Source organism: Meleagris gallopavo, chromosome 1 (genome assembly GCF_905368555.1).
Source record: "Meleagris gallopavo chromosome 1, MGAL_WU_HG_1.1, whole genome shotgun sequence".
NCBI classification, from domain to species: Eukaryota; Metazoa; Chordata; class Aves; order Galliformes; family Phasianidae; genus Meleagris; species Meleagris gallopavo.
The window spans coordinates 112,147,400-112,168,917 of record NC_139404.1 but is presented as its reverse complement, the minus strand read 5'-3'; the positions used below and the strand labels follow the sequence as shown (position 1 = coordinate 112,168,917).

Below are 21,518 nucleotides of genomic sequence, written 5' to 3'. Positions count from 1 at the left end.
GTGTAGCCAAATGTGGTATTATTATAATTTTGCACGAGATGTGGGGATATGGAAAAAAATAAAAATATCCACAAAAACCAAGAAAACTTTCAGTAATGTACTGATGAGCTAAAAGGATCTAGTTGTATAGAGCCAAAGTTATTATTTCTGTTACATTGTTTTGAAGAAATTTTTATATCAGAATAGAGATTCCTAAATCATTTGAAGAATGAGAAGTTAAAAAATTGCAAAACCTAAAAGAAAGACAGCCTAAAGCAAACACTAAAATTGATGGAGCAATTAAAGCTTTCTGCGTTTGCCAAATTATAGGCCAAGTTGTGAGGATAAGATTTTGTTTGTATTATGGGAAAATGGGCATCCCAGAGCAAAGACAATAGATTTCAGTCAGTTAATTGAAGCAAATAGTCCCATATAGCATTTTTTGTTTACTGAAATATCATTATGAAAAGATTCTGGAGCTAAAAATCTTCACACAATATATCAAATTCACATATAGTAGGCATTGCCTGAGAATGGACCACCTGAGAAACATTCACCCCGCATTTGCATGAAACCTTGGAGAAATTAAAAGCTTAATTAATTTGGTAAAATATGACTTCTGCTCAGCTACTTCCATTGGAATGAATAAATTTCTTATTAATTCCTGACACCTTTCTCATTGCAGTGGTGGATTTTTCAAACAAAGGGGTTTTTTCAATAAATGTGGAAAAGATCCTGGTAAGCACTATCAGGAGAACATGTTTTGGGAGAAAATTAGTTAATCAGTAGTTATCAAAGTTAATTTTTTTTCCTTAACATGAGCTCTATATGTACTCCTTTTGACGAAAAGAAAAAAAGAAAAGAAAAGAAAAGAAAAGAAAAGAAAAGAAAAGAAAAGAAAAGAAAAGAAAAGAAAAGAAAAGAAAAGAAAAGAAAAGAAAAGAAAAGAAAAGAAAAGAAAAGAAAAGAAAAGAAAAGAAGAAAAAAAGAAAAGAAAGAAAAGAAAACAGCTGATTTCCACCAGAGCCTTCAGACTTTGAAACAAGCATCTTTTGAAGGGTGCAGCTGCCTTCTCTACCTAAGGCTTGATGATTTCCTGATGGAAAAGACTGGACCATGCTGATTCCCCTCAAAACTTTGATAGCACTGGGGCTATAATAAATATTAAACAAATTTCATATAGAAGCAAAGGATCAGAGGCACTCACACCCCTCCTCCTCCACAATTTCATAACTTTCTGGGCTTCTCAAATAAGGAAGAACAAAATATAGGATCCAAAAAAGCAGGTAATTAGCAGATGAGGGAAAACAGTAGCAGATGAGGGAAAACAGTAACAGTGAGGGAAAAGCAAAGAACTGGAGTTTGTTTTTTTTTTTTTTTTTTTTTTTTTTTTTTCCCCCCCTATGTGCTTATGGGAATCACCTTTTTAGTATTTTCTTGAAGGAAAACACCAAACTACGAATGCTAAGTTGGATCCTGTGCTGTATTTAGAGCATGCATATTACAGAACCAAAGGTTCCAGAGTTGTCAGTAGCTAATATTTGGTTCCACAGAAAGATGGACAAAAGAATATCTGCTGTCTAGGAACTGACAGACATGCAAGGACATGCAAGTGACGGATAAAGCAAAGAGGGAAAGATTGCAGAGGGTATTGCTTCATTGATACTGCACATTTTAGGATGAGAAGCACCAATAAAAACAGATGCAATTTTCCCCATCTGGATAAAGTCACCCCAAAATGTCCATACTCCCACAGGAAACAGGTCATCTGCCAGAAAGGAGGGATATGAAGCACATGTTTAACTTTTTGCCTGTGGATAATCAACAGCAAATTAGAGGGAAATCCTGGGGGAAATGAACAGCAGATCCAGATTTCAGCACTTTACCAACAATGGTTGTTGATTGTCTTGGAGATGCTGCCTGTCTCAGGCCAACCATGCAATGTCATCATCTAGTTCTTTCATTTCTCTTTGCAGTACTTGATCATACTAGGATCATTCATACTGGAATGAGCATGTGTATTTAGCAGAGGAGATGAGTACAAGTTTTGTGCTGAGTGCAACTCAGATACAAAACCCATTAAGCAGGCTCCTTGCTTCAGAGTAATCTCTGAGAAATTTGTGGCTAATACATATTCATATCAATATCTAAATTGTGATAGCTGGAATTCCAAACTTAACTAGTGATCTTCAGTTACATTCCCAACATCTTTACCAACAATAGAAAAGAGCAATTGTTTATGAAACAGATGTAATTTTTTGGGTAGTGTAAAACTGAAATGTTTCTTTATGTTAGGTAACTTAATATAGTATAGTGCGAGCAAGTCAGTGCTATGGCAACTAAAATATAAAAAAAGAAGTTTTTTCTTTTATTTTCCTTCACACTCAATAATTTGGATTGCCAGTTTTCATCTTGTTTTGTGCCCTGTATGACCTAAGAAGGGCAGATGAACAAAAGAGTGAAATATGTGTGGCAGTTAAGTTGGCTTGTAGCATGGTTTCAGGCCTAACTGAATTATTTCCCAGTGATGCAGCACACCTCTTCTATGAGAAGAAATATTAGAGAAATTAAAATCGCTACTAGCCTACTTTTGTATCCAGGAAGAAATTATCTGATTGAAATAAATAAGCAAGAAAGAAACTTACTGCTTACCTCTAAAGTCATAAATAATGCCTGCAAATGAAAGTCTACTGGTAGTGCATCTTGAAGATATTTTTAAATACATTATCCTATAACATTTACTCTGAAATATATTATACTGCAGCCAACAATATTAAAGGGTTAAAAGTATTAGCTTCTCTTAAGTTTCCTGGTATCTTATTCACATTTCCTGGTGAGTGTGGGTCAGGATATGAATACCCATATAATGCTTCGTATGCTGCAGAAATGACATGAGTAACAGCGAAACACAAATTCAAATTTTGCTTTCCTTTCCCCATAAAACTGAGGTTGTCTGAACAACAGACAGCATAGAGAGTTATAGATATTCCAACTTAAGTCATTCCTTTCCTATGCTAAAATTGAAAGTCTTATTGTTAAGAATTATGGAGGCCTTTAACCACAGATCATACATGCTTTTTTCTTCTATGACCACATCAAATTATTTCCCAGGTACTTGGTCTTCCAGACATAGAATCACAGAATCATAGAATCATAGAATTACTCAGGTTGGAAGGGACCTCAAGGATCATCAAGTCCAACTGCAGCCTAATCGTAGTACCCTAACTCTAACAACCCTCTGCTAAATCATATCTCTGAGCACCACATCCAAACGGCTCTTAAACACATCCAGGGACGGTGACTCAACCACCTCCCTGGGGAGCCTATTCCATTTTTTAACCACCCTTTCTGTAAAGAAGTGTTTTCTAACGTCCAACCTAAACTTACCTTGGCGCAACTTGAGGCCATTTCCCCTCGTCTTGTCACCTGTCACCAGTGAGAAGAGACCTACCCCGCTCTCACTGTAAGCACCTTTCAGGTACTAGAAGAGAGTAATAAGGTCTCCTCTTAGCTGCCTCTTCCCCAAACTAAACAGCCCCTGCTCCCTCAGCCTCTCCTCATAGGGCTGATTTTCCAAGCCCTTCACTAGCCTCGTTGCCCTTCTCTGGACCTGCTCCAGTACCTCCACGTCCTTTCTGTACTGAGGTGCCCAAAACTGAACACAGTACTCGAGGTGAGGCCTCACCAATGCCAAATACAGGGGTAGGATGACTTCCCTAGTCCTGCTCACCACACCATTCCTGATACAAGCCAGGATGCTATCGGCCTTCTTGGCCACCAGGGCACACTGCTGGCTCATGTCCATCAGAACACCAAGGTCCCTTTCCATCAGGCAGCTTTCCAGCCACACCTCCCCAAGCCTGTAGGGTTGCCTGGGTTTGTTGTGATCAAAATGCAGGACCCAACACTTGGTCCTATTGAAACTCATGCCGTTAACCTTGGCCCATCGATTCAGTCTGTCCAGGTCCCTTTGTAGTGCCCTTCTCCCCTCTGGCAGACACCAAGACACCAAGACACCAAGCTTCCTAGCTTGGTGTCGTCTGCAAACTTACTGAGGGTGCACTCAATCCCCTCATCAAGATCATCAATGAAGATGTTAAATAGAAGCAGCCCCAGTACTGAGCCTTGGGGCACACCGCTTGTGACTGGCCACCAACTAGATCCAACTCCATTGATTACGACTCTTTGGGCCCAGCCATCCAGTCAATGCTTCACCCAACGGAGTATACACCCATTAAGACCATGGGCAGCCAGCTTCTCCACGAGAATGTTATGGGGGACCGTGTCAAAGGCCTTAATGAAGTCCAGGTAGACCACATCGACAGCCTGACCCTCATCCACTAAGCGGGTCACCTTGTCATAGAATGAAATCAGGTTTGTCAGACAGGATCCACTATTCATAAACCCATGCTGACTGGGCCTGATCCCCTGGTTGACCTTTAATTGATCCATGATGGTTCCCAAGAATTGATGGGAGGTTTCCTTTAAAGTTAGCAAAACTTCTCATGTTGCTACAGCATTTTGTTTAAGAGCGGAGAAAGAAACCTTAAGGTATTGCTTCTTCATTTTTGAATCATGTGACACAAGTACAGTACAGAATGCTTAAATGAATGCTCCAATAGGCTTTTGACAGACTTTTTCGTTACAAGATAGTAGGTAAGGGACTTGCCTAGATTCACACCAGCTTGAACTATGGTAGTCTTGTCCTATGGTAGTCAAGCAACAGTTACCTGTGGTTGAGTATACAAGCCCATGCTTTCTCATATCAGAAAGTTTCATTTATGATGAATTTATATCATGATTTAAAACAAAACAAACTGCAAAAAAAAGCGAGGGCCATATTTAGGAATGTCTGCTGAAGGGATCCCGGAGTGGTTTGAAATTCTACAAAAAATTTACGCTGTACTTAGAGGCTGAAGGGTCATCTTCTCTCCCATCATTCAGGCAGTGGATATAGCTGGGACTGCAATCATAGCTATAACTTCGGCTAGAGAAAGCTGGTCTCCAGTTAGCACCAGTAGTGTGGAAGTTAGAACCAGCTGCTAAATCTGCTTGAAGATGTTAAGTCAGGCAGCAATGAACATCATGCTGTCAATGTTATATACCTATCACCATTCAACTCATTTAAACTTACAGTGGGCTTATCAATTGCTGGGACTGTAGTGCACACACAACTTTACATTTTTACCACTCTCAACGATCCAAGATCAGAAATTAAGCAATGAGGAGCAAGAAACTTCCACCACTGCTTCTCACAACACACTATGATCCCAGCACACCATGGCAACTTGACCAGGACAGATAAATGGAGAATTCACCCAGAGAAGTCTGATGAAACCATGCTCTGAATAACACTCAGGTATTCTATATTCCCACTCAGTTTCACAAACCAGCCACAGACATGTAAAACAAGCAGAAAATGACAAAGAGAAAAACGTAGCATGGGGAGGGCTCACATCTTCTGTCACCATTTGAGAAGAGCATTTTCTTGTGATATATAAGCATTTGGAAAAATAACACACCTTTTTCCTGGGAAGCTTTTTGCCTAGAAAGCTAAGATAGGAAAAGACAGGGAGAATTAAAAGATGCAGAGAGAAGTGAAGTGATTTACACAAGGAAGTAGCAACAGTTTTGTTCCCTGTACATTTTAAACTTGCTATTTCCGTTTTAGACTGGAGAGTTGTATGCACAGAACTTCAAGTAAGGTTATGCAGGAATAAAAAAATCTGTTGGGCTTACAAACATCATATCCACAGCTTCCCACATGAATCAAGTGCCTATTAAGACACTGGAGAGATACCAGGGGATGAAGTTATTCTGTGACTTGGAACTTTTTTGGAAAACAAACCTAACCTTTCAAGATATTCTGAGTGTAGGGGCAGGGGTTATTTACAGGTCTTAATATCCAAATTGCAGTGAATAATAAAACTAAAACTGCCCAAAGTAGATGGGAGTACACTATGGATAGAAGAGAAAGCAGAGTTAAGCTCACTTGTGAAAAACAAACACATTGATAGCACATGCTGAAAGTAATGATTACCTCTATTTCCAGGCTGGATTTTGCTTTACTGCTATAGGATATGGCAGTCCTGCAGCTACTGTAGTGACATAGAGAGAGAGTGCAGGCACACCCTGAATGAGACAGTTTGGGCACTCATAGGCATTGTAACCAGTAGCAGAGAACTCAGCATGAGTCGAACTCCTTAGTATTTACCCAGATTCTCATGTGAGTTTTAGAGTAAAATATGCTCCTTGATCTATCAGCATAGACCTATCAGCAGCTGGAAACCTAGTTTAAAGCTAACTTAGCTATATCCATTTGTACTGCTGTCACTGCTTCAGAGAGGTAACTTGAGACAAGCTTGACTGTAGAAGGTGTTCAGTTAAGTGCTGTGGAAACTGAAGGCCTTTCAGAGACTCTAAATCAGCTCTTAAAAATCTGGAGTGCTGAAAAAGACAAGGTAGGGTCCTGGTAAACAGAAGTAGCATACAGGAAACTTGACAGTGGGATTCTGTGGGATGTTTCAAGCAAAACTGCATCAAACCCCCAAATTATCGTGTAACAGGTAACAGAACCATTGAACCATCCAGACTGAAAGTATGATGTACAACAGTAGATCACAGAATCACAGAACCAAAGAATCATAGAATCATAGAATAGATTGAGTTGGAAGGAACATTAAGACCCTCCCACCAACTCAGGCTGCCCAGGGCCCCATCCAACCTGGTCCTGAGCACCTGCAGGGACAGGGCACCACAGCTTCTCTGGGCACTTGTGCCACACTTCACCACCCTCTTGGTAGGGAAATTCTGCCTAACATCCAACCTAAATCTTCCTTCTTTCAGCTTAAAATTGATCTCTTATGTCCAATTCATATCAGGCCATGAAAAATGTCAGTCTCTTTGTTGTTTACAGGCTCCTTTTAAGAACTGGAAAGCCACAATGAGGTCTCCACACAGCCTTCCCTTCTCCAGGCTGAACAAGTACAACTTCCTCAACTTGTCTTCATAGGATAGGTGCTCCAGCTCTCTGAGCATCTTTGGGGCCTCTTCTGGACCCTCTCTAACAGCTCCATATCTTTTTTGTGCTGGGGGCCCTAGGCCTGGACAAAGTATTGCAGATAGGACCTCTCAATGGCAGAGCAGAGGGGCACAATCAGCAATGCATGAATAAAACTAATGCATCAATAAGTTTGTAAGATATTTTACACATCTTGAAGAAAAATGAGAACTGTAGAAAGAAATAACACTTTTAAGTAGTACTTGGGGTAGAGTTGGCAAGGCAGGTATCTATAATTGAGCAGTTCATAATTAAGAGCCAATTGAGCTTTGCTAGGTGAAATAAAAGGTTGCTAATTTAACACGGTGAATTTTGCATGAATTGCTGGATAAAGTGAAATTAAGGCAATCAATGGTGACAAAGAGATCTCTAGAGAAAATAGTAGTTTGTTTTTTTCTTGATACGCATATCAGTAAAAAGAAAATGTTGCCTATTAAGTGGTCATGACAAGTGTCATGAACTTGAAGGACAACACTGTGTCTATATTCTGTATATTACCTTTTGTTTTATGAGCCAGTTTAAAAAACGCTTTGAACGAAGTGCTTTAGGAGCTACACTGAGCTAGGATTGATCTGTTTAATGACTACAGCAGGGCAGGAAAAAAAGAATGAGTCAACAAATGGAAGACCGTACAACCAGAATTACAATTTACAATACATTTTGTACCAATAGATTACTCAAACTTGCAGACAATGCCAGTTCTAGGTTCCAATTGATTTTTACGTACTGAAATGCCATTTAGCTACTAGACTGCACTGTACCAGACATATTCCCCTATGTGAAATTTTTAAGGCTCCCATTTAAATGGAATTTATTTTGTAACAAACTTCTGAGAGGATATCACATTACTCATAAACCAGAAAACTTGAATAGTAAATACATAGTTTTTTTGAGTCTCAAATAGTCTTTTTGAGATCATTCAATACAAGACAGTAATTTACAACAAATCATAATCAGCATAATTAAAGAACAAGCATTCAATAGGAGCAAGTAACTTTATCTGGCAAGCTACAAAAAGCCTAACTGATCATTTTGGACTATATTTTCACATTCTCTCTTAAAATCTATCGAGTAGGTAGGTATTGCAGGATGACTGTGAGGTAAAAAAAAAAGAAAAAAAAATTAAACTTGGAAAAAAAAAAGAGATAGATGGGAATTACTCTTTTAAAAGAGCACTTAAACAGAAAGGATGGAGGACCCAATTTTTAAAAATCCAAATACATGTCTTAAGAATGACATTTTATTCCTACAACCCTGTTTCTAAGGGAAAATAACCAGCCACTGCAAGAGGAAAGTGTACACTTAAGAAAAGTTCTGCCTATGGATCTTGTTTGAGACGATGGAAATTTTATCACTTTCTTTAGGGAAACCAGAAGTTAGCCTGCCCTGTGGCATAAAAAACAGGTCTCTGGGAACACTCTGAGTGCCTTGGAAGATCACAGTCGTGTTTTCTGTGACTGAGTTGCTGCAGAGCTTACTTGAGGGATTGTAAGTATTACAGTAGAGGGAAGTACAGGCAGGGTGTGTGAGAGAGGGCATGTATTATCACAGTGAAAATTTACACTAGCTAGCAAACTTCTCTCTACACTTATGCGACTATATTAATTTTAAAAGAAAAACAAAAATAGAAGAGCTGTATATTTAAACAAATTTACATGAAGTACTTAATCAAATTGTCTTATGAGCAGTTACACTTGCAGTTTTAATCTGATTGTTCAGACAGCCCACATCCATCTAGCAATACATATGTTATGGATATCATAGAATGGTCTGGGTTGGAAGAAACGTTTAAGGTAGCCTAGTTATATATATGTGTGCATGGTTCTGATCTTTCAGGAATGTGTCAGATATCAGTGCTGGCTCATGGCCAACCAGTTGTCCAGCAGAACACCCAGGTCCTTCTCTGCAGAGCTTATCTCCAGCAGGTCATCTCCTAACCTGTACTGATGCTGTATTCCTCCCCAAACACAAGACTCTACACCTGCTCTTGTTAAATCTCATCAGGTTCCTCTCTGCCCAGCTCTCCAGTCTATCCAGGTCTTGTTGAATAGTAGCAAAGCCTTCCAGTGTGTCAGCCACTCCTCCCAGCTCTGTATCCCCAGCAAACCCACTGAGAGTGGACTCTATCTGGGTCATTGATGGAAATGCTGAACAAGATCAGATCCAGTACTTCCCCCGATGAACAGCAGTGGTCACAGGTCTCCAACCAGACTCTGGACCACTGACGACAACTTTCTGAGTTCTGCTAGTTGACCAGCTGTCAACCCACCTCACAGCCCACTCATCTATCCCCACTCTTTCTAAGTTTCGTAACAAGAACGGTGTGAAATATAGAGTCAAATGCCTTGGTGAAGTCAAGGCACACAACATCCACTGCTCTCCCCCCATCTACCAAGCCAGTGATGACATCATAGTATGCTGTCTGGTTGGTCAAGCATGTCTTCCCCTTGGTGGATCCATGTTGACTACGTCCAACAACCTCCATCTCTTCCAATTGCTTGGAGAGGGTATCCAGAACAAGTCGTTCCATCACCTTTCTGGGGATGGAGGTGAGGCTGACTAACCTGTAGTCTCCCAGATCTGCCTTCTTGCTCTTTTTATAGACTGGAGTGGCACTGGCTATCCTCCAGTCTTCAGGCATCTCTCCCATTTGCCAAGACCTTCCAAAGATGATAGAGAGCAGTTCAGCAACCACCTCTGCCAGTTTTTCCAGCACATCTGGGTGCATCCCATCAGAGTCTGTGGATTTTGGCTAAATGCTGTCTAGCTCGATCCTCCTTGACCAAGGGGAAGCCTTTCCTTCCCCAGTTGCTCTCTTACCTACAGGGTCTGGGGTTCCTGAGGGCTAGTCTTAGCATTAAACACTGAAGCAAAGAAGGCATTCAGAATCTCTGCCTTCTCAGCATTCCCTGTTACCAAGGCACCCAGCTCATTTAGTAGGGGTCCCATGTTTTCCCTCATCTTCCTTTTACTGTTGACATACTTTAAAAAAAACCTTTTCTTGTTATCTTTACCTCCTTTGCAAGGTTTAATTCTGAGAGAACCTTAGCCTTGCTTGTTGCATTCCTACAGGCACTGACAAGGTACCTATATTCTTCCCAGATGGACAGGCTCTTCTTCCACTGTTCATGGACATTCTTCTTTCCTTTTAGTTTATCCATGAGTTCCTTGCTCATCCCCACAGCCCTCTTGCCACCTTTACCCAGCTACTTACTCTTAGGGATGCAAGGATCTTAAGCTCCAATTTATAGGAGGGAGAGGAGGTTCTTTTAGTACATGTATACCCAACAGTGAGATTAAGACACAATGGATCAAATGTTAGCCTGACCAGTTTATTACAAGTCCTAGTTGCTTAGGGATACGGGGAAGGAAAGACAGGTGATAAAAAAGAAATAAAAGCAAGGAATCTTTGTAGAAAGCAAGAGAGATAGTCATCACCATGGATCCAGTGTGGTTTGTAGTATGTCCATTGATCTCAGGATCTCGTCTAATCACTGCTGAGGATGGGAGAAAGCAAGGAAGCTTTGCAGCAAGCAGGTCCCGGGGGGTTCTGAAGAGGTTTCTTCCCCTCAGGGAATTCCTCCATCAAAGGTTTCTTTTCTTTGGGAGTTCATCTCCCAAGTCCTTAGTTCATTGAGGGACTTTTATCCCCAGTTTCTCAGTTTTTTTCTTCTTCTTCTTTTCTCTTCGTTAGTGTGGCACACCTGGCCCTACCTGATGTTCTGCCATTTCCTCGTGACAGCCTCCCATGACCCTACTTGAACGACAAGCGGATGGTGGTCTTCTTGTTTGATAAGATGCGGTGGAGTCTCCTTACTGTCTCTGACATGTGGCCATGGAAAACAGCAAAGCTCTCTGGAAAGGATGTCTGGGCAGCAAATGGGGGCCTCAGTGCCTCCCGGCATGGAGTTCCCAGTCTCTACGGCAATGCCAGGCAATGGCGCCTGGCAGCTGCTCCCAGGCAGGGGCTCTCCCTCACCCACTGCGGTGATTCCCTGCTTTGGCGCAGAACCAAGTGTCTCAAAAAACGAGCTGTGTTTTGGGGCGAGCAGGGTTGCCCTGCATGCTGTCTGGTCCCCAGCCCAGGGCACGTCATTCTCTGTGAGGTGTCATTCCTTGCTGTGATGTCACAGTTGTTGCTTTCACCCCTGTGGCAGCGGTGGGAGCGGTGGCTCAGTCCGCTTGTGGGACGCGCAGGAAGTGAACCCAGAGAGAGCGTTGTGTCTATCTGGAAACATCCTGCTGTGATGGAGCGGCTGAGAGCCCTTCGAGGTGAGGTCCCTCCACCTCTCTGGACACCGTGATGCTGCCTGAGCACGTGTGTGCCACCAGTGTCTCTTTAGGATGTGCCAGCAGCACTGCTCTTGCTCTGCTGAGTGCAGCCTCCCACCATGGTTTCCCCAGTACCCCAGCAAGGGGAAGGCTCTCTCCCCTCTCTGCGCTGACCACACATATGCCAGCGCAGTCCACCCCCACTGTGGGGCTGGAGGAGCGTTCCTCCCAGAGCTGGCCGGATGCTCGGCCCTGGCTCCAAGCAACACCAGCGACAGCTGCTCTGCTCTTTCCTTCCAGGTCTCTTTGCCTGTGTGGGCTGCTTGCCCAGACGTACACGTCGCAGGGAGAGCGGCAGGGTGGAAAGCCCTGTCCCCGTCTGTGCCGTGAATTTACTGCTGCAGCGCCTGCAAGACCAGGAGGTGAGCTGGGGACGTCCAACCACTGATCCTTGCCCTGGCCCAGTGCCACGGTCCCGTGGGTGCCAGGCCCCGGCAGCACATCGGCACAGCGATGGGTGGCAGCGGGCGGCTCCCCGGGAACAAGGGCAAAGCAAAACGTGACCTATCCCTGTCCCCAGGGTGACCGAGCGCAGGCGTACTGCGAGCTGGAGCACGTCCTGAGGGAAGATGACAGCCGCCCGCCATGCGGAGTGGTGAACCGGCTGCTGGCAGAGGTGTCCCAGGACCTGACAGCAGCCCAGGTGAGGGTCACTCCCGAAGGCAAAGGGAGCCGCCTGCCCGCACTGGTGTTCTGCTGGCGTACAGTGCTGGCTTAGCCCTTCCAAGGGAAGGCCTCGGGCAGTCTCCTGTGCCGTGTGTCACCAGTGACTCTTTTTCAGGGCGTGATGGACAGCGTGAGGACGGCTGCCAGCAATGTCCTGGTGGCTCTGGCCCGGACACACTTCAGCTTGGTGATGGCCGAGCTCCAGGGCCACCTGAAGGCCACACGGGAGATGTCCAAGGAGTTTGTGCTTGTCACCCTGAGCAAACTCTTCAGCACCTATGGTAGAGTGCCCTCAACCTCCTGATACCAATGACAACTGGGCAAAAGGGTCTCTCCCCTTGCGCATGATCTGCGTAGAGCTGGGGGGTGCAGGGCTTCAGCCTCTCCTCCCTCACTGCTGAGGCTTTGACCGTGCCCCTCTCCTTTCTTTCTGCAGCTCCACAGTGCATCTCCTTTGTGTGGCTGATGCTGGCTGGCCTGCGCAGTGTGGTGGGCCAGGTGAGGAGCGGCCGGACCCTGCGCATTGCTTGTGCTGGTGAGTGCCAGCCCCAGAGCAGGGGGGCTCAGGACAGCCCTTGCACCTCACCCTGCTGCAGACTCTCACAGGCTCCCTTTTCTTTCTCTCTCTCTCTCTCTCTCTCTCTCTCTTTTTTTTTTTTTTAAATTAATTATTCATTTATTTTTTTCATTTTGTTTTGTTATTTTCAGTTGTGAAACAATGGTTGGAAGGAGTCAAGGTTCACTTGTACTCTGGAAAGCAATGCCCTTGGCCTGCCACGGAAAAAGAGCAGATCCATGAAAATCTTTACCAGCTCTTCTGCTCTGTGCTGAGCAACTGGCAGGACTGCCAGGAGGAAAAGGTGAGCACTGCTGCATTCCTAGCCTGGGATGGCGATGGGGACATCCATGTCATCAGCTCTGTCTGTGCCCAGAAGGCTGAGAGCAGAGGGGGTGACGAGAGGGAAATGGCTGGCTATGCAATGGGTCCTGAACTAGATTTGTTCCCAGGGCTGGATCTCCCTGCCAGGGAGCAGCCGCATGTCACAGCACTGTGGCAGGGAGAGCTGGGGATGAGGGTGTGGGGAAAACCTGCTTGCCCAGGGAGAGCGAGCCCATCTCCTGCTGGCACGGGTGAATGGGGAAGGGGAAGGGAAAAAGTCTTCTCTGTAGGAAGGGCAAACCTTCAGTCTTTGATGCCGGGCTTCTGCCATCCCTCTCCAGGACAAACAGGCCGTCCTTGGGGCTGTGGCTGCCATGATGACTGTCCTCCTGCAAGAGGAGCTGCCCCGAGAGCACGTCTGGGAGCAGCTCCTCTGGCTCGTGCACCAGTATCAGGACGTCCAAGACACCTGCATGGTGACCAAGGTGAGATGTTGCGCAGGGCTCAGTGTGGATGTGGGGCCCATGAAGTGCCATGAGGGGTCAGTGGGATGCAGGGAGGAGGCTGGGAGCCCTTGGAGAAAGAAGGAATAGGTGTTGAAGGGAGGTCTGAGGCTTCCTGAGTTCTTCAGTCAAGGAAGGAACAACCCAGACAGGAGCTAGAACAGAGCCAGGAGTCACTGGGGCCCATCCTGGGAATGGGAGGCTTCACCACCATGGGGCTCTGAGTGCCTGAGGAGCTGTGTGCTAACAGCCAGGGGGACCAAGAAGAGGGCTGCTGGGTGGGAAAATGCCTGCAAACAATGCCCAAACAGGGCTCGGTTGAGCACAGAGACTCTCTTGGTGCTGCTGGGAGGGGGAGACAAACAGGAACGCCTGTGCGGGAGCTTTTCCCAGCAGACAAACCACTGGGAATCAGTTCCTCCGCTCCCAAGTGGCTAGATGTGGCTTCAGCCCTTTCTTTCTCTGCTGGTCTCTTGCAGAGCCTTCATATGTTCCTGGAGGCCTTAGAGGGAGTTCAGTCTGTCATCTCCAAGGACAAGTTCTTGGCCATCACCAGTGCTGTATTCTACCAGGTAAGGGAAGCCTATCCTTGTGCCCACAGCAGTTTCCCTCTTGGCAAAGTCTCAGAAGGACTGCAAAGCTCTGAGCCTCTGTCAGCTGCTCAGCCTTAGCTCTTGCATGCCCATGGCTGCTCCAGGGCTGTGCGTGTGCCCTGGGGATGCTGTGGGGCGGGCTGTGTTTTGTCTGCATGTCCTCCTTCCAAGAGTACCAACAGGAGACTAGAGCTGGCAGCACAGTGTCTTTTCCATCCTCAATACTGATAACGATTTTCTCAAATGGACTTTGTTCCCACAGCTCTCTGATGACACCAAACAGCACAGAGAGGCTGACAGAGCAGAGCTGACCCACTGCATCCTGCTGCAGGGTAAGGAGAGGAGCTTTGGCGATGCTTGGCGGTGCCCTGGCCAAATCCTCTCTCTCAAACCTCACAAATTAATGGGCACGAATTGCTTGCTAACACAGCGCGGGATTTCCTTTCTGCAGCCCGAATCTGCCCAGAGGAAATGGTCCTGTTTCTGCAGTCGCAGCTGGGCGGTGAGAGGGAGGCTGGATGCGTGGCAGCCCTGGGACTCCTCGGCGTTCTGGTTCACTCTGATGGTCAGTACCACGGGTCGGGACTTCCAGGGATCCCTTTTGCCATCGTGGTGCCTCCACTCATGCTTCTGTGCATCTCTTGCAGAGCCCGCAATGACAGAGAAGCTGCCCCAGGTTGCAGAGGCTCTGCAGTGTGTGTGCAGTGACCCCAGGACCCAGGTGAGCTGATTTGAGAAAGGAAAGCACTGCTGGGGTGGCAATGCTGATGCCAACACTGGCAGGGCTTGGGTGCCCAGGGAGGTGCTGGGGTATTGACAACAGGGTTGCAATGGCTCCTGTGGGGAGAGCAGGCACAGTGGAGCGGTCAGGTCCCTGTACTGCGCATGGAAAATGCAAAGCCTGGTGCTAAGGCCTGGCCCTCACCTCAGGAGCCAAGGCTTCCTCTCTGCTCTTGTTGTCTCTGCTCATGCCCAAAGGGCTGCCCCGATGAGCAGGTGGCTTCCCTTGGCCTTCTGAGCAGGAAAATCAAATCCACAATTGACTCCTGGCAGGTGAGGAGGGCCATTCTGCACTTCATCAAGGATCTGCTCAGCGTTAACACCTGGAGCTGCTCAGCCTGGGATGTGGTGGGGCACATTTTCAGTGAGTTCAGCCGCACCACGAGAAGAAGGGTAAGGACAGTGGGCAGCATCTTCCTTTGGAAGATCTGTGCTGTTCAGAGGCTGGCACAGAAGCACCAGCGGGGCCACACCTGAGCCTCCCGAGAGGCTCCTGAGAACTGAGAGTAACTGGTGTTTCAACAACACTGTTGTGCAGGCAGCTGGAGACCTTTCCGCCCAGGAAGCCAAGGAAGAGGGAGCAATCCAAGAGATGTGCATGGACATCCTGGGGTCACTGGATGTCTCTGAGAGAAGGATCTCCAAAGTAAGTCACACTCTGCCCTGCTGCTACTCCTTGCCTTTGCACCACATGCTCTTCATCCCATTCCAACACCCCAGGTCTGTCCTCCTATGTGCTCTGAAGCACATAAAACTCAGGGAAATTCAGAGTCCATCTCTGAGTGGAAGCAGGAATGCTGACACGCTCAACTGCCTCGTTCCTTACAGCTCCTGTGGCCGCGGCTGCTGCTGTACGTGGTGCCAGCCGAGTACACCGGCATGCTTATCCCGGTCTCCCGCTGCATCCATGCCCTGGCTGAGAGAGGGGACCCGATGGTGCGGGACATGGAAGAACTGGATCCCCATTTCCTCAGCTCCATGTTTCAAGGTAGGAGCAGAAACTCCCCCTGTGAGCTCTGCTGAATGCAGAGGGAGCACCCAGAAGGGAGAGCGGAGGTGTGTGTGGCAGGGCACAGAGTGTCTTGGAGTCTTACTCAGCTTACTCAGCTTACTCAGCACTTCTTTCTCCTTGCAGGCCCACTGCTGACTCCCCAGACACTGCTGGCACGTCTGCTGGTAAGTAGATGCTCCAGAGCCTGGTGCCACAAGCCCCGAGGAGGAAGCAGCATGGCCGAGCGTGCCAGCACCTGCCTCACTCCTGGGGATGCCATTCTCTTCCCTAGCTTGCAATGTCATGGGCAAAGCTTTTGGCTGCTCCTTGCCCATCAGGACAGAGCCAAGCTGCTTTCTTCTTGGGGGAAGCCACTGCCCTTGCTGCAGAAATGACCCTATTTCTCCTTGCTCTCGCTCAGGTGGTGGCAGGGAGTCCTTTTGCAGGCAGCGAACTCCAAGCCGCTGCCTTGCTGCTCATGCAAAACCTCCACAGCAGGATCCACAGAGCTGTGGGGGCCATGTGGGCTGCTGAGATCCCCGTGCTGCTGCAGCGTCTCAAAGGTAAAGTGCTGATGGGGAGGGAGAGGTGCAGTGGGCAAGTGCCCAGGCCAAGCCAGGTTTGCTGCAGCTTTTCTTTTGTGGCTTGATTCCAATCAAAGCTCTTTTGCTTCTTGTTGCTGTGCAGGGAAAGATGAGAGCTTCCCGGATTCTGCAGAGTGGGAGCACCATCTGATAAAGGTACAGCATTGCAGGGAGACACAGTGCAGAGAAGTGCTTGCCTGTCCCAAGGAGCCCCGCTCCCATATGAGCCACCACGGGACAGCAACTGCCTCTCAAAAGCTGCTGTGGAGCGGCTGCACGCCTTTGCAGCGCTGCCTCTTCCTCTTTGTCCCAAGCCCAAGGGGGGTCCTAGGAGAAGAGTGGCAGGCAGCTTTAATTGAGGGAATGCTGGGGGGAGCTGGGAGAGGGGCTGTTCTTCCAGGCACCTGTCCCCAGAAGTCTGCAGTGACTTGGGAACGTGGGAAGAGGCAAAGGGCAAGGGAACATTGGTTTCTCCTGCTCTCCAACAGTTCCTGAGGGCATCGCTGGACATCGTGGAGGATGAGGCCTGGACCAAGGCCCTGAGCTGCGAGCTGAGCCGGCAGCTGAGCAGCTGTTCCAGCAGCTCTGGAGAAAAAGTGAGTTTGCCCCAGCTCTACCTAGCAGTGCAGCTGCAGGTGCCCAACTGGAGCTGGGGCTGGGGCTGGTGCTCTGCCCACGTGGGCTGCTCATGCTGCTTCCACGGCCCATGACTCCCAGAGGGCCTTTCCCTGCAAACTTCCTTGGGGCTGGCAACAGCTCGGCCCCACGGCTGCTCTCAGTGACTCCTAGGGAGCATGAGTCCTTCCCACCTGGCCTTCTTCCACAAAGTCAGGCTGCTACCACACCTCAGCTTATTCCTTCCCTTCCCGCGCAGATTTTCCTGTACAAGGCTCTGGGGACCGTTCTGGGAGCTTGTAAGGAAGTCCTCCACATCCAAGAGAAGCTGCTGCAGCACCTGGAGGAGGCAAATGCAGAGGAGACATCTGAGGCCAAGGTGAGCTCTCCTCCCTCCAGCTCCTGCGAGCATCCCCACTCTGACCCTGTGGCAGAGAGCTTCTCCTGGCCCTGCTCCGAGCCTTTCGATCTCCTCAGTCCTGGCCGTGCCAGTAGGTTCAGGCCTGCACCAACTGCCCCTTGTTCTTTTGTGCAGGGAATGATCTCTCTTCTCAGCCATGCTGCTGAGAGCAACTTCCACACAGTCCTGGACACACTCACCATGTTTGCGTCCAGGCTGTGCAAAGGCCAGAGTGGGAGGATTTCCAGGAGCAAGAAGGTAAAGTGTTACGGGTTTCCATCTTGGCTATTTTCTGCCTTATTTTCACAGCAGCTCCTGCCCTGGGGGCCCAGGTGCATCACAGGGCACTGGGGGCTGTTGGGCGAGTGTCTCAAGGCATTTCTCCTCACACAGATGGAGCTGAACAGCAAGAGAGCTCATGCTACACGCAGCGCTCTCATCCTCGCCCATGGCAGCTTGGCACTGCAAGCCTCCAAGGAACAGCTGCTTGCCCGCCTGGAGGGAGACATCGTGGGCAACATCCTGCTGCTGTACAGCTGCAGCTGTCGGGTGAGAGCTCAAAACGTGCCAGGGTGTCTGAGCGCCCAGCTGCAGCCCCTCCACATGGGGGGATGCTGAGATGGGCCTTCTCTTTCCAAAGGTCCCTCGGGGAACGGTTTGTGCCCAGATGAAGATCCAAGCCTTTCCCTTAGCGTTGCCCCCACATGTCTCCCTTAGAGCCCGCAGCCCTTCCCGCAGTTCAAAGAAAGTTTTTTTCTCTCTTGGGCCTCAGGACTTGCAGAACAAGCTTGCGCTGGTGCAGAGCATCACTGACTTCAGCTCTGCCTTCCATGCTGTGGGTGGCTCCGCCTGCTTTAACACCTCCTTGAAGGGCAAGCTGCTGGAGATCCTGATGGTGAGTGCCTAGAGCCAGGGCTCTCTGCAGAGGAGTTTTGGGCTGTGCCACAAGGCTCGTTTCCCTGGAGTCATGCAGGTCTCCCTCAGCCACACTCTCCAGCTGGTGGGGACCTTGGGAGCTAGCAGACAGCGGCTGGGTGGCGGGCTAGGTCCACCAGCTGTGGAGCTGCTGCATCCTGCAGTGTCTTCATGGAAATATGAGAATGATGGGGCTGGTTTGTGGCAATTCTGTCTGTCTATGGGTCAGGCAGAAGAACTCTGGCGTGCCCCTTTGCCCACTTTGACAATGTCTCTCTGGTACTTGCAGGGCTTGCTGAGGAAGTATTACTTGGGCACCCCTGTCTCCCCAGTGCCCCTCAAGGTGGTTCTGGCCCTGGAGCAGTTGAGGTAAGGGTGGAAGTCTCTGGGGTTGCAAGGCAGGATGGTGGTCCCCCTTTCTGGGTAGCTCCCGAAGGCCTGGAGGGGGAGGGGGTGAGGAGCCGCATCTGCAAGAGAGATGACTGGGCTGCTGTACCCAGTGAAGCTGAGATTCTGGGCAGGCGTTGCTCCAGCAGCACGGGTTGGAGGTGTTGGCTTTGCGGTTGTTGATTAGGAGAATCTTGGGTGTTGTCTGAATCAGTCCAGAGAGCAGTGGTAAAGGCCCTTTCTGTTTTCTCTTCCTTTTTTTCCTCCTGTCAGCAAGTTGAAGCCCTCTTTAGGAAGCAAAGATGCTTGTGAAATGTTGGCTCTGTGCTGCAAGAACATTGTGTCACACCCTTCAGCAGAGATGATGCTGAAGATCAGGAAATCACAGCGAGCAGCACAGTTCCTGCAGGTAACCTGCTGTAACTTTCCCGGCCACCTCCGCCTCAGAACCCTACCTCAGCATACACAACCTATGCTCTGGCAGCAGCCATGATGCCACACCTCAATCCCCTCTTCTGCTTTCAGCTTCAGCAAACATCGTTGAAAGCTCTGGGCCGGCTCATGGTGGTCCTGCTTGAGACAGAGACCCCCCATGGATTCTTCCAGAACATAGTCCCTGTGAGTATGTGTGGGGCAAGGGAGGAAGCATGCTGCCTGTCGATAGCAGGGACAGAGATCTGGGGACTGAGAGGATGATCGAAGGGGGAGAAATCTCCTGCTAACGGGCCAGCTCACTGAGAGCTGAGAAATGGGCAGAGAAATGTGCCTTGCAGGGAGAAAGGCCGGAGCCAGCCTCTGGCAGGCCACAGCTGAGGAGAACCTTCCGAGTTAGGAGGCAGGAGTGTCTGCAGAGAATGGGAGCAGTAGTGTCAGTGCTCAGTGAGGCGGGGGTCCGCGTGGAGCCACAGGGCAGGCTCTGAGGGAAACTGTTGGGAAAAGAGGGACAGGGAGAGGGATGGCAGGAAAGGAAAGATGTCCTCAGTAAGACAGATGTTCTGCTCCAGGTCCTGCAGAGATCAGTGACCTCAAACAACGTGTGGGAGCGAAGGAGGGCCCTGCAGACCTGCTCCCAGATGCTGGCTACATGTGAAGAGCTTCAAGTGAGTAAAGAGCCCCACTGCATGCTCCCTGCTCCCTCCCCAGTGCCCCTGTGCTGGAAGGCGAGCTCCGCCCAGCTGTGCATGCTGTGTCACCCATTGTGTGGGGAAGGCACAGGCAGGAGAAGCTAGGGAGAGCTGGGGCTGCCTACAGCTTTGTTCCTGTCTCTCGCCACTGCAGAGAGGAGATGCCTGCGAGCACTTTGGCTCCTTGGTGGGATTGCTGGCTCCGCTGACCTGTGACCCCATGCCCACATCCCGCCAGTTGGCTGCCACCTGCCTGAGTTCCCTTCTCCGAATCCAAGGTGAGTAGAGAGGGCGTGCACCAGCCCTGTGCTCTCCTCCGCAGCACTACCAGAGCCCTACAGGCTGGGCCCTGTTTACAGGGGGGAGAGGCACTGTGCACAGCTCTCTTCTTGTCCTCTGTCTCTCCACCATGGAAAGCAGTTCAGTTTCCAGAAGCATGACTTCCCTTTTCTCCTGTACTCTTTCCAGCCAAGGCGGCCAACAGAGTCATTGAGACAGGAGACATCGGGAGCCTGTGTGAGGGGCTGAATAACTGCAGTACCATCGCTCAGCTCCAGATGTCATCCAAACTGGCAAGGGTAAGTAGACCCAAAAAGGGATGATGGAATCTCAGTGCACAGGCTTCTGCACGACCCTATGCTGCCCCCAGCCTCTCACACCATTTCCAGAATGAGCTGTCACCCTGAGACCGCTTTTCTCAGCAAGTAGTAGGAGGCTCTGAGCTATGTCTGTCCTTCAGGCGCCCCGTGCAAGGAGCTGATTCCATGACTTTTGTGTGCGTGTGCATGACCACGTGAGTTTGTGTGTGTGTGTGAGCACATGAGTTTGTGTGCATGTGTGACTGTGGCTGCTGGGAGGTAGGCTTTGCATGTAAGCAAACACCATGGGTGGAGAAGCTGAGAGAAGGCTCAACCGCCTTCCGTATAAATAGCAGGGTACGGAGAGCAGGAACGCTGTGATTGCCGCCTGAATGAGCGGCAAGCTGCTGAGCTAAGAACGCCCTCAAGACTGCTTTCTGTTTTGAAGAGCTGCTGCAGAGCAATGATGAGATCTCTCCTGCTTCTCTTTCCTCTGCAGATCGTGTGCAGAAACTTCCCCCAGGAGCGCACCGCTGACTTCCTGACGGCCATCAAGGAGACCTTGCGGAAAGGCAAAGGAATGCGCGTGCGTGCAGCTGGGAAGTGGATGATCACCTTCCTGCAGATGTACAGGAAGGACATCTGTTGGAACGTAAGAGACTTTCTTCCACGTGTCTTGGACTTCTTCTGGCTGTTGCACTATGCCTTGTGCCGTTTGCCTCTTGTGCTAAAGAAGCACAGCCTGAGTGCAGAGCCAGGGCTTGGACAGGGTGGCTGGCATGCAGTTTAGGCTTAGGCCTTGGCAGCGTGTCAAGAGAGCAGGCACTGTTCATGTGCTGAATGTCCATGGTTAGGCACTGCAGAGTCAAGGATGCAGCAAGTCGTTCTTTCTCCTCCTCCTTTCAGGTGCTACCAATCCTCCGCATCTTGCGCAGCTGCACATCATCCACGTTCATGCCCTTCCTATGCCAGACTGTGGTCATCCTCATCCGCTGTCACAGAGAGTTCATAATTGACAACTTCTCCCTGCTGCTTGATCCCACAGACAGGTACTGGCACTCCTGCCTTTGCTGTTGCTGCGGTCCCAGTTGTAGCTTGCCTCTGTCAGAGGGACCCTGGGAGGAAGCAGTT

The 21,518-nt window shown here is 48.8% G+C and overlaps 2 protein-coding genes and 1 long non-coding RNA gene across 3 annotated transcripts; all 3 read left to right on the top strand.

Moving 5' to 3' along the window:
- The first annotated feature begins 11,553 nt into the window (after positions 1 to 11,553).
- LOC146545576 (uncharacterized) lies at positions 11,554 to 14,247 on the top strand. Its single transcript, XM_085223365.1, has 6 exons — positions 11,554 to 11,733; positions 11,892 to 12,014; positions 12,395 to 12,572; positions 12,746 to 12,897; positions 13,259 to 13,402; positions 13,900 to 14,247. Exons 1-6 carry the CDS (start codon positions 11,554 to 11,556, stop codon positions 14,089 to 14,091), a joined length of 969 nt encoding a protein of 322 aa, XP_085079491.1. The 3' UTR covers positions 14,092 to 14,247.
- An 8-nt stretch (positions 14,248 to 14,255) lies between these two features.
- LOC146545575 (uncharacterized) lies at positions 14,256 to 15,187 on the top strand. Its single transcript, XR_014879887.1, has 4 exons — positions 14,256 to 14,345; positions 14,465 to 14,578; positions 14,661 to 14,734; positions 15,067 to 15,187. It is a non-coding gene; the product is annotated as an uncharacterized LOC146545575 (long non-coding RNA).
- Positions 15,188 to 17,074: 1,887 nt separating this feature from the next.
- On the top strand, positions 17,075 to 19,385 carry LOC146545574 (maestro heat-like repeat-containing protein family member 2B). The gene is made up of 7 exons (XM_085223285.1): positions 17,075 to 17,362; positions 17,519 to 17,641; positions 17,777 to 17,932; positions 18,156 to 18,278; positions 18,588 to 18,667; positions 18,959 to 19,094; positions 19,211 to 19,385. Exons 1-7 carry the CDS (start codon positions 17,075 to 17,077, stop codon positions 19,379 to 19,381), a joined length of 1,077 nt encoding a protein of 358 aa, XP_085079411.1. The 3' UTR covers positions 19,382 to 19,385.
- Positions 19,386 to 21,518: the final 2,133 nt, after the last annotated feature.

Excerpts from the sequence above, each read along its gene's own strand:
- LOC146545574 (XM_085223285.1), top strand. The coding sequence starts at position 17,075 with ATGACTCCCAGAGGGCCTTTCCCTGCAAACTTCCTTGGGGCTGGCAAC. Across the intron at positions 17,642-17,776 it reads GGATTTCCAGGAGCAAGAAG|ATGGAGCTGAACAGCAAGAG; the intron begins GTAAAGTGTTAC and ends CTCCTCACACAG. Across the intron at positions 19,095-19,210 it reads GAGCAGCACAGTTCCTGCAG|CTTCAGCAAACATCGTTGAA; the intron begins GTAACCTGCTGT and ends TTCTGCTTTCAG.
- LOC146545576 (XM_085223365.1), top strand. The coding sequence starts at position 11,554 with ATGCTCGGCCCTGGCTCCAAGCAACACCAGCGACAGCTGCTCTGCTCT. Across the intron at positions 12,015-12,394 it reads AGGACCTGACAGCAGCCCAG|AGCTGGGGGGTGCAGGGCTT; the intron begins GTGAGGGTCACT and ends TGATCTGCGTAG. Across the intron at positions 12,898-13,258 it reads AGGACTGCCAGGAGGAAAAG|GACAAACAGGCCGTCCTTGG; the intron begins GTGAGCACTGCT and ends ATCCCTCTCCAG.